The following is a 12166-nucleotide window of genomic DNA, read 5'->3' as shown; positions in this document are numbered from 1 at the left end:
ATGGGACATCTCATTTCTCTAACTCCCCTCCTCGACTTCCCTCCTCGACTCCTATCCTCGAGACTTAGTCCCACCCGCAGGAGATGCGAGCGGAGGACTGAGGAGGGGAGCCGAGGAGAGAGGAGGGGAAGCAGCAGGCGGTTAGAGAAAGGAGAACTCCTCTCCTCTCTCACTTTAAAGAGACGTCCATTAATGATGACAGGAGGCACAGCAGCCCTCTGTCTGATGGACAGATGTGTTCATGACCACTTCTATATTTACTTTGATTCATTCACAGTGCGGTGTAATGAGACAATAACAGTTACAGATGAGGACACACACACACACACACACACACCCACACACACACACACACACACACACACACACACACACACACACACACACACACACACCACACACACACACACACACACACACACACACACACACACACACATATATATATTTATATAAATATATACAATTTCAGAATCAAACAGAGCACTCTCATAATAACGTAACACCCCCCCCCCCTCTCTGGTCGCTACAATGAGGGAAATACATTACGGGCCCAACGTTTTATTTGCAAGTATTAAAAGTAAGCAGAGGACACCAAACCAACTGAGACTTGTCTGTCCGCTGCATCTACGCACACACTGTAGGCTACCACACACACCTACACACTGTACCACACACACATGACATGAGAAAGGGCCATAGTGTCTCGTGCTGCTGCAGCGCCCCCTGTTGACTTGCACAGGTAAGGCAATGACATCAGGCTGCTCCCAGTGCGCATGCGCGGTTATGTTGTTGTTAGAGAAAATGAGGTCCGGAAAAGGCGTCTTCACAATAAAAGCGTGAAAGTGTTGGAGCGCTGCCACGGAGTGAAGCGGGACGCTGTTTGTTTCACATTTAGTTTAATCTACATATGAATTGTTATGTCAAAGCAAAGATAACTTCACGCCTCCTCTCCGGGCCGCCTGGAGTCTGATCGGGGGCCCTGCGTGGGGACGGAAGGTTTATTTTGAAAATCAGTGACTGGAAGTGATGCTGATTGAACACGGCTCGATGTTCATGGTGATGCGCATCTCGGGAAAATACTGAAACACAAAGAAGATCAACAAAGGTGTGTGTTGGTTTATGTGCGGGCATGTGCTTTTAAGGGTGTGCGTGTGTTTGTGTGTGCACGTAAGGGTGTGTGTGTATGTGTCTGCTTGCAAGAGTGTGTCTGTGCTTTTTAGGCTGTGTGTGTGTGTGTGCTTACAAGCACACGCACGCGCACACACTCACACCCTTACAAGCACACACACAGCCTAAAAAGCACAAACAGACACACCCTTACAAGCACACACACCGTGTGTGTTTGTAAGGGTGTGTGTGTGTTTGTAACGGTGTGTGTGTGTGTGTTTGTAACGGTGTGTGTGTGTGTTTGTAACGGTGTGTGTGTGTGTGTAACGGTGTGTGTGTGTTTGTAACGGTGTGTGTGTTTGTGCTTTTTAGGCTGTGTGTGTGTGTATATTTAAATATTACATATATGATGTATTTATATCGTATACATATTTTATCTTAATAATAATAATAATGGGTTCCATTTATAAAGCACTTCATATTTGATTTCATATCCCGAAGTGCTACAAGTAGTGAGCATGAATAGTATAAATAAACATGACACAACACGGTAGAATGAATAAAAAGCAATACAAAATAAATAAAAGGGTGATAAAAGGTCTATCCCAGGGGTCTGCAACCTTTTTGACCAAAAGAGCCATTTTGCTCCTTTTTCCAAAACATTTTTTTGTCTGGAGCCGCAAAACACATTTCATAGTTTTTTATTGTTATATCAGACAAAAACTACAGTTTTTTTGCATTTATTAGGCTATTTATTACATGATATAAAACTGTTAACCTCTAATAAGAAACAAATAACTCTTATAAGGAGAATTACAAATAATACACAGGCCTACTTTAAAATAAATTAAACACAGCACTAGGGGAGTCCTCTGCACATTTGAAGGGAAAACAAATATTATTAAAATGGGTCCACTTTGAAATAAATAAAACATATAGCTGCACCCTAAAAAGAGTTAAAGGTGGGTAAGAATGGAGAAACCAGCTCGAGTGCGCTAGAATTTGAAAGTACACAACCGGAAAGAAAAAATATGCCTTCAGACTTCTTCACAGAGCCCCTCCTCCAACACACACGAACGTGCACATGACCAATGAGGGCACGAGATGAGTTTGTGCACAGATGGAAGGCTGACAGGCAGGTAGGCCATCCAGTTACTTTAGCCGGCTCAGATGATTGGTCGTGCTTTTTACAGCGCTACGGCTTCCAGAGATTAATTTTTGTATGTATTTATTGTCAAAGCATTTAATATATTCATTGCTATCGGGACGTTAAGAGCATTCCATGGAATATAACAACAAGTGTTTTCTGAAATAAATGACATACCCCATTGAATTATGACTGAAGATCGTCAGCTGTCTTCCTCTCCCGTGTTGTTCCCGCGTTGTTCCTCTATACGTAAAGGCTGCAGCACCGTTGACAACTTCTCTCTACATATCAGACATACCGGTAAACCAGCATCGTTTGCTGTGAAAGCAGATAACTCTGTCCACACAGAATTAAATCCTGTGTTCCTCCGGTACTTTTCGTTTCTTTATCCATAGTTCGCTCATCGAGCCGGGGGTCAGGTTATTCGCCTCCAAGAAAAGGCGCTCGCGCGGGACCGTAGCAGGATGTGACGCATATTTTAGTTGACCTAATTAAAACCGTTTTGTTTTTTATTTATGTGTCACAGTATCACCTCAAAATACAAGATACGAAACATTTTCAACCATGCAACAAAATATAAATAGTCGTACAAATACTTTTATTTTATTTCCTTCTTATTTTTGTCTAAGCTCAAGGGAGCCAGAGCAGAGGGCTTAAAGGGCCGCATGCGGCCTGTGGGCCGCGGGTTGCCGACCCCTGGTCTAGGCAAAGGCTCTTTTGAAGAGATGGGTTTTGAGGCCTTTTTTAAAAGCCTCCACGGTCTGTGGTGCTCTCATGTGGTCGGGGAGAGCATTCCACAGACTGGGAGCAGCCGAGCAGAAGGCCCGGTCTCCCAAAGTACGGAGCTTAGTCCTGGGGGGTTTGAGGAAGTTGGAGTTGCTGGAGCGGGTGGTCCGCAAGGAGGTATGGGGGGTGAGGAGTTCGTTGAGGTAGGGAGGGGCAGTTACATGGACACACTGGTGGGTGAGGACGGAGACCTTGAATTCGATCCTCAGTTCCACGGGTAGCCAGTGTAGTGCTTTAAGGATGGGGGTGATGTGTTCATATTTGCGCACCCTCATCAGGATCCTAGCAGCACTGTTCTGAATGTATTGGAGCTTCTGGATGCTTTTGTTGGGGATCCCGATGAGGAGTGCATTGCAGTCGTCCATCTTAAGTATATTTGTATTGATCTGTGTATGGTAATAATGATAGCAGTTAGCATGTTAGTGATGTTCCCCTCTCCTTCACAGAGGGCGCTGTTACCATGGCTCCCTGTGCTCCTCTCTCATTGGTCGGCCTCCTGCTGCTTGCCTCCTGTCAGCCCGCCTCTCTACAGGACCTGACCAATAGGAACTCAGACTTTGCGACCCGGCTGTACCGCGCAGTCTCCAGCCGGACAGACGACAACGTCTTCCTGTCCGTCTTCACTTTGTCCTCCGCGCTGCTGCCGCTGCTGAGCGCTGCTGCCGGACCGACCCAGGACCAGCTGCTGCAAGGCCTCCGTCTGCAGGGCCTGGACCCCCAGAGCCTCCCAGGTAGGAACCAGGTCCCCCCCCCCCCATCACACTTCCTCCTCCATGCTTCCAAGCCAGAAGCCAAGAGAGAGCAAAGCTGTCATCAAGGCGAAAGGGGGCTACTTTGAATAATCTAAATTAAAAATCATATTCTGGATTTGTTTTTTGTTAACTAGATAATTCCATGAGTTCTTTCATAGTTTTGATGTCTTCAGTATTAATCTACAAAGTAGAAACACATACAAATAAACAAAAACCATTGAATGAGAAGGTGTGTCTAAACTTTTGACTGGTACTGTATATGCACAAACGCCACCTCTCTAGCTACCAGCTCACACGACCCTTTGGTTCCAGGACCAAGTCCCTACAGACTGAGCGACTGCCACCAGTTAGGAACCAGGTTTATAGAGACAGGCAGTTTATGGCCACTAAAGGTTTTGATTACAGGGATAACAGCATCTTACTCCGGCTGGGATGATCCAGATCCAACTCAAGGGCCAAGAAGATGGTTCAATCAGGAAGTAGGAAATGTAAAATAAAGCCGGTGTAAACTGGTTTCGGCTCACATGATGAGTACCGTCAGTCAGTCTCTGAGACCTCATGATGGTCAGTAATCCAGAATCTGTCCTCAGACCTGTTCCAGAGTCTCAGGACCGCAGTACAGGATGGCAGTCGTGACATGAACCTGAGGCAGGGCACGGCCCTCCTCCCCAGACAAGGCCTCCAGGTGTCCTCGTCCTTCCTGGACCTGGTTCAGACCAAGTTTGGAGGGAACGCTACAAGTCTGGCCTACACGTCACCATTGGAAGCGGCCAGCACCATCAACCTGTTGGCTCAGGAATGGACCGGAGACACCGTCAGGGAGCTGGTGACCGACCTGGACCCCCAGACCCAGCTGCTGATCGCCACTGCTGCTGCTTACCAGGGTAAGTTTCAGAGTCACCCCCCGATACCAGTCTCAGAGTTACCCCCCGATACCAGGTTCAGAGTTACCCCCCGATACTAGTTTCAGAGTTACCCTCTGATACCAGTCTCAGAGTTACCCCCCGATACCAGGTTCAGAGTTACCCCCGATACCAGGTTCAGAGTTACCCCCCGATACCAGTCTCAGAGTTACCTCCCGATACCAGTTTCAGAGTTACCCCCCGATACCAGGTTCAGAGTTACCCCCCGATACCAGTTTCAGAGTTACCCCCCGATACCAGTCTCAGAGTTACCCCCCGATACCAGGTTCAGAGTTACCCCCCGATACCAGTTTCAGAGATACCCCCTGATACCAGTCTCAGAGTTACCCCCCGATACCAGTCTCAGAGTTACCCCCGATACCAGTCTCAGAGTTACCCCCCGATACCAGTCTCAGAGTTACCCCCCCGATACCAGTTTCAGAGTTACCCTCTGATACCAGTCTTAGAGTTACCCCCCTGACACCAGTTTCAGAGTTACCCCCTGATACCAGTTTCAGAGTTACCCCCCGATACCAGTTTCAGAGTTACCCTCTGATACCAGTCTCAGAGTTACCCCCCGATACCAGTTTCAGAGTTACCCTCTGATACCAGTTTCAGAGTTACCCTCTGATACCAGTCTCAGAGTTACCCTCTGATACCAGTTTCAGAGTCACCCCCCAATACCAGTTTCAGAGTTACCCTCTGATACCAGTTTCAGAGTTACCCTCTGATACCAGTCTCAGAGTTACCCCCTGATACCAGTTTCAGAGTTACCCCCCGATACCAGTTTCAGAGTTACCCTCTGATACCAGTTTCAGAGTTACCCCTGATACCAGTCTCAGAGTTACCCCCTGATACCAGTCTCAGAGTTACCCTCTGATACCAGTCTCAGAGTTACCCCCGATACCAGTTTCAGAGTTACCCTCTGATACCAGTCTCAGAGTTACCCCCCGATACCAGTTTCAGAGTTGCCCCCTGATACCAGTTTCAGAGTTACCCCCTGATACCAGTCTCAGAGTTACCCTCTGATACCAGTCTCAGAGTTACCCCCGATACCAGTTTCAGAGTTACCCTCTGATACCAGTCTCAGAGTTACCCCCTGATACCAGTTTCAGAGTTACCCTCTGATACCAGTTTCAGAGTTACCCCCCGATACCAGTTTCAGAGTTACCCCCTGATACCAGTCTCAGAGTAACCCTCCGATACCAGTTTCAGAGTTACCCCCCGATACCAGTTTCAGAGTTACCCCCCGATACCAGTTTCAGAGTTACCCTCTGATATCAGTCTCAAAGTTACCCCCCGATACGAGTTTCAGAGTTACCCTCTGATATCAGTCTCAAAGTTACCCCCCGATACGAGTTTCAGAGTTACCCCCTGATACCAGTTTCAGAGTTACCCCCTGATACCAGTTTCAGAGTTACCCTCTGATACCAGTTTCAGAGTTACCCCCCGATACCAGTTTCAGAGTTACCCCCTGATACCAGTTTCAGAGTTACCCCCCGATACCAGTTTCAGAGTTACCCTCTGATACCAGTTTCAGAGTTACCCTCTGATACCAGTCTCAGAGTTACCCCCTGATACCAGTTTCAGAGTTACCCCCCGATACCAGTTTCAGAGTTACCCTCTGATACCAGTTTCAGAGTTACCCCTGATACCAGTCTCAGAGTTACCCCCTGATACCAGTCTCATAGTTACCCTCTGATACCAGTCTCAGAGTTACCCCCGATACCAGTTTCAGAGTTACCCTCTGATACCAGTCTCAGAGTTACCCCCCGATACCAGTTTCAGAGTTGCCCCCTGATACCAGTTTCAGAGTTGCCCCCTGATACCAGTTTCAGAGTTACCCCCTGATACCAGTTTCAGAGTTACCCTCTGATACCAGTTTCAGAGTTACCCTCTGATACCAGTTTCAGAGTTACCCTCTGATACCAGTTTCAGAGTTACCCTCTGATACCAGTCTCAGAGTTACCCCCCGATACCAGTTTCAGAGTTACCCCCCGATACCAGTTTCAGAGTTACCCCCCGATACCAGTTTCAGAGTTACCCCCCGATACCAGTTTCAGAGTTACCCCCCGATACCAGTTTCAGAGTTACCCTCTGATACCAGTCTCAGAGTTACCCCCTTGATACCAGTTTCAGAGTTACCCCCTGATACCAGATTCAGAGTTACCCCCCGATACCAGTTTCAGAGTTACCCCCCGATACCAGTTTCAGAGTTACCCTCTGATACCAGTTTCAGAGTTACCCTCTGATACCAGTTTCAGAGTTACCCTCTGATACCAGTTTCAGAGTTACCCTCTGATACCAGTCTCAGAGGTACCCCCCGATACCAGTGTCAGAGTTACCCCTGATACCAGTTTCAGAGTTACCCCCCGATACCAGTTTCAGAATTACCCTCTGATACCAGTCTCAGAGTTACCCTCTGATACCAGTTTCAGAGTTACCCTCTGATACCAGTTTCAGAGTTACCCTCTGATACCAGTTTCAGAGTTACCCTCCGATACCAGTCTCAGAGTTACCCCCCAATACCAGTTTCAGAGTTACCCCCCGATACCAGTTTCAGAGTTACCCCCTTATACCAGTTTCAGAGTTACCCCCCGATACCAGTTTCAGAGTTACCCCCTGATACCAGTTTCAGAGTTACCCTCTGATACCAGTTTCAGAGTTACCCTCTGATACCAGTCTCAGAGTTACCCCCCGATACCAGTTTCAGAGTTACCCCCCGATACCAGTTTCAGAGTTACCCCCCGATACCAGTTTCAGAGTTACCCTCTGATACCAGTCTCAGAGTTACCCCCCGATACCAGTTTCAGAGTTACCCCCTGATACCAGTTTCAGAGTTACCTCCTGATACCAGTCTCAGAGTTACCCCCTGATACCAGTCTCAGAGTTACCCTCTGATACCAGTTTCAGAGTTACCCCCTGATACCAGTTTCAGAGTTACCCCCCGATACCAGTTTCAGAGTTACCCCCTGATACCAGTTTCAGAGTTACCCCCTGATACCAGTCTCAGAGTTACCCCCTGATACCAGTCTCAGAGTTACCCCCTGATACCAGTCTCAGAGTTACCCTCCGATACCAGTTTCAGAGTTACCCCCCGATACCAGTTTCAGAGTTACCCCCTGATACCAGTTTCAGAGTTACCCTCTGATACCAGTTTCAGAGTTACCCTCTGATACCAGTCTCAGAGTTACCCTCTGATACCAGTTTCAGAGTTACCCCCCGATACCAGTTTCAGGGTTACCCCCTGATACCAGTCTCAGAGTTACCCCCTGATACCAGTCTCAGAGTTACCCTCTTATACCAGTTTCAGAGTTACCCCCCGATACCAGTTTCAGAGTTACCCCCCGATACCAGTTTCAGAGTTACCCCCCTGATACCAGTCTCAGAGTTACCCTCTGATACCAGTTTCAGAGTTACCCCCCAATATCAGTTTCAGAGTTACCCCCTGATACCAGGTTCAGAGTTACCCTCTGATACCAGTTTCAGAGTTACCCTCCGATACCAGTTTCAGAGTTACCCCCCGATACCAGTTTCAGAGTTACCCCCCGATACCAGTTTCAGAGTTACCCCCCGATACCAGTTTCAGAGTTACCCTCTGATACCAGTCTCAGAGTTACCCCCCGATACCAGTTTCAGAGTTACTCTCTGATACCAGTCTCAGAGTTACCCCCCGAAACCAGTTTCAGAGTTACCCCCTTATACCAGTTTCAGAGTTACCTCCCGATACCAGTTTCAGAGTTACCCCCCGATACCAGTTTCAGAGTTACCCCCGATACCAGTTTCAGAGTTACCCCCCGATACCAGTTTCAGAGTTACCCTCTGATACCAGTCTCAGAGTTACCCCCCGATACCAGTTTCAGAGTTACCCCCGATACCAATTTCAGAGTTACCCCCTGATACCAGTTTCAGAGTTACCCCCCGATACTAGTTTCAGAGTTACCCTCTGATACCAGTTTCAGAGTTACCCTCTGATACCAGTTTCAGAGTTACCCCCTGATACCAGTTTCAGAGTTACCCCCTGATACCAGTTTCAGAGTTACCCCCTGATACCAGTTTCAGAGTTACCCCCCCGATACCAGTTTCAGAGTTACCCTCTGATACCAGTTTCAGAGTTACCCCCTGATACCAGTTTCAGATTTACCCTCTGATACCAGTTTCAGAGTTACCCTCTGATACCAGTTTCAGAGTTACCCCCTGATACCAGTTTCAGAGTTACCCTCTGATACCAGTTTCAGAGTTACCCCCTGATACCAGTTTCAGAGTTACCCCCTGATACCAGTTTCAGAGTTACCCCCTGATACCAGTTTCAGAGTTACCCCCTGATACCAGTTTCAGAGTTACCCCCTGATACCAGTCTCAGAGTTACCCTCTGATACCAGGTTCAGAGTTACCCCCTGATTGAGGATTGTGTTGTTTCTATGTTTGTCTTGTTGTATAAATAAAGTTGTTTGTGTGTTGCAGTTAAGTTCAGTCCGTCCTTTAACGAGTCCCTCACCCAGGACGAGCGGTTCTACGTGAACAAGTACCGCGTGGTTATGGTTGCCATGATGTTCCGGGCAGATAAGTTCTTCCTGGCCTACGACCTCGGGCTGAAGGCCGGCGTCCTGAAGCTGCCGATGGCCGGCGGGGCGGCCATGTTGCTGGTCCTGCCCGATGAAGACGTGGACATCACTTCAGTGGAGGAGGCAGTGACCGGAGACCAGATCCAGACCTGGATCAGACAGCTGAAGAAGACGTGAGGCCTCCTGACCCCTTACCTCCTATACCCTTATCTCCTATCCCCTCATCTCCTACCTCCTGACGCCTTACCTCCTACCTCCTGACCCCTTACCTCCTACCCCTTATCTCCTATATCCTCATGTCCTACCTCCTAACTCCTTCATTCCTTCCATCCTCGTTCTTGACGTGATTTATTTTAGTTTCTTGTTTATTTTTTGCTCCGAAACAGGAAGTTGGAGGTGCAGCTTCCTCGCTTCCTGTTGGAACGCTCTTACTCTCTGCGTGACGTCCTGCAGACTCTCAACATCACTCAGGTGTTCCAGGAGGAGGCCAACCTGAGCAACATGTGGGAGGGCCAAGCTGTGAAACTCACCCAGGTGAGTCTCTGGGGGGAGGGCGAAGCTGTGAAACTCACCCAGGTGAGTTTCTGGGGGAGGGCGGAGCTGTGAAACTCACCCAGGTGAGTTTCTGGGGGAGGGCGGAGCTGTGAAACTCACCCAGGTGAGTCTCTGGGGGGAGGGCGCAGCTGTGAAACTCACCCAGGTGAGTCTCTGGGGGAGGGCGGAGCTGTGAAACTCACCCAGGTGAGTCTCTGGGGGGAGGGCGCAGCTGGGAAACTCACACAGGTGAGTCTCTGGGGGAGGGCAGAGCTGGGAAACTCACCCAGGTGAGTCTCTGGGGGAGGGCGGAGCTGTGAAACTCACACAGGTGAGTCTCTGGGGGAGGGCGGAGCTGTGAAACTCACACAGGTGAGTCTCTGGGGGAGGGCGGAGCTGTGAAACTCACCCAGGTGAGTCTCTGGGGGAGGGCGGAGCTGTGAAACTCACACAGGTGAGTCTCTGGGGGAGGGCGGAGCTGTGAAACTCACAGTCTGTTTGTTGTCAACACTTCATGTCTATTGTCAACACTTCCTGTTTGTTGTCAACACTTCCTGTCTATTGTCAACACTTCCTGTTTGTTGTCAACACTTTCTGTTTGTTGTCAACACTTCCTGTCTATTGTCAACACTTCCTGTCTGTTGTCAACACTTCCTTTTTGTTGTCAACACTTCCTGTCTATTGTCAACACTTCCTGTTTGTTGTCAACACTTCCTGTCTGTTGTCAACACTTCCTGTCTATTGTCAACACTTCCTGTTTGTTGTTTCAGGTTTTTCATAAAGCTGTGGTGACGGTTGCCGACGGTGACGGTGCAGGAGGCGGAGCCAGTGTTTTCTCCACACTGCCCCCCCGACTGACGGTCAACAGACCATTTATCTTCGTCGTCTACCTGCAGGCGAGCGGCCTGGTGCTGTCCATCGGACGCGTCATCGACCCGTCCAGCAAGTGACTCCTAAAGACTACAAGCAGTAAAAACTACAAACCCCATGATTCATAGTGTTTACCATCTGGAGACCGTTTATAGGTGATGTCATTAGAGAGTTAAACAAATCATATGGAAGGCATGAGGTCATACTATATATTAATATATTAGGTAATGTTTGTTCTGTATCTGTTATTGAGTGGAGGTGGTAGGATATCCTGTCAGTTACAGCCTCTGAAAACATTTAGTTTTATGTAGCTTGCTCCAGCTGTGGGTCCAATCAGAACAGACTGGATCCGGTCTTCAGAGGTTTCCCAACCTGAGGCATGAGACCCCGCGCAGACCCTGAAGGGTCATTCTGTATATCCAACACGTGTTAAATCAGACATATATCACAGGTTATTACGATTATTATGATTATTATTGTTTGTTATTGTTATTATGATGGTGAGGCCTGAGAGCAGGAACCTCTGGGTACCTCAGCTCTGAGATGTTAATGAACCTAACACTGAAATATATTTATATGTAATCCAGATCATTAGCTTGTTTCGCCTTTAACCCACCAGGCAGTATTACCCGTTAGTGTTGACAGTCTAGTAAGTGAAGGCGGGGCATTAGCGGATGATCACTGAGTCATGCTGAGAGCTTCTTAGTTAACATTAGCATGATCTTAGCGTGCTGTATGTCTGAAACATTTCCTGTACCTAAATGAATAGTAAACATGTACAACCTGCACTGTAAACAAATAAACATTCAATAACCCTCTGCCTGTCTGATCTCTCCAACACATCACAAACCAGTCCACACACTTTCATACCATCACCCAGCAGCAGGTGGACCTGTCTGTCTCTCACCTGTCTCTCTCTCACCTGTCTCTCACTCACCTGTCTCTCACCTGTCTCTCTCTCACCTGTCTCACTCACCTGTCTCTCACCTGTCTCTCTCTCACCTGTCTCTCTCTCACCTGTCTGTCTCTCACCTGTCTCTCTCTCACCTGTCTCTCTCTCACCTGTCTCTCACTCACCTGTCTCTCACCTGTCTCTCTCTCACCTGTCTCTCACTCACCTGTCTCTCACCTGTCTCTCTCTCACCTGTCTGTCTCTCACCTGTCTCTCTCTCACCTGTCTCTCTCTCACCTGTCTCTCTCTCACCTGTCTGTCTCTCACCTGTCTCTGTCACCTGTCTGTCTCTCACCTGTCTGTCTCTTACCTGTCTGTCTCTCACCTGTCTCTCTCACCTGTCTCTCTCTCACCTGTCTGTCTCTCATCTGTCTCTCTCTCTCACCTCTCTCTCTCTCACCTGTCTGTCTCTCACCTGTCTGTCTCTCACCTGTCTCTCTCTCACCTGTCTCTCTCTACCTGTCTCTCTCTCTCACCTGTCTGTCTCTCACCTGTCTGTCTCTCACCTGTCTCTCTCTCACCTGTCTGTCTCTCACCTGTCTGTCTCT

At 48.4% G+C, this 12166-nt stretch overlaps 1 protein-coding gene across 1 annotated transcript; it reads left to right on the top strand.

Moving 5' to 3' along the window:
* Positions 1 to 821: 821 nt before the first annotated feature.
* Positions 822 to 11484, top strand: LOC117537922 (protein Z-dependent protease inhibitor-like). The gene is made up of 6 exons (XM_034203333.1): positions 822 to 1108; positions 3490 to 3774; positions 4386 to 4679; positions 9162 to 9435; positions 9649 to 9796; positions 10567 to 11484. Exons 2-6 carry the CDS (start codon positions 3504 to 3506, stop codon positions 10744 to 10746), a joined length of 1167 nt encoding a protein of 388 aa, XP_034059224.1. The 5' UTR covers positions 822 to 1108; positions 3490 to 3503; the 3' UTR covers positions 10747 to 11484.
* The last annotated feature ends 682 nt before the right edge of the window (positions 11485 to 12166 follow it).

The sequence above is a fragment of the Gymnodraco acuticeps genome, unplaced genomic scaffold (assembly GCF_902827175.1).
Source record: "Gymnodraco acuticeps unplaced genomic scaffold, fGymAcu1.1, whole genome shotgun sequence".
NCBI lineage: Eukaryota > Metazoa > Chordata > Actinopteri > Perciformes > Bathydraconidae > Gymnodraco > Gymnodraco acuticeps.
The sequence above is the reverse complement of the archived record's forward strand: the minus strand, read 5'-3'. Positions and strand labels throughout refer to the sequence as shown.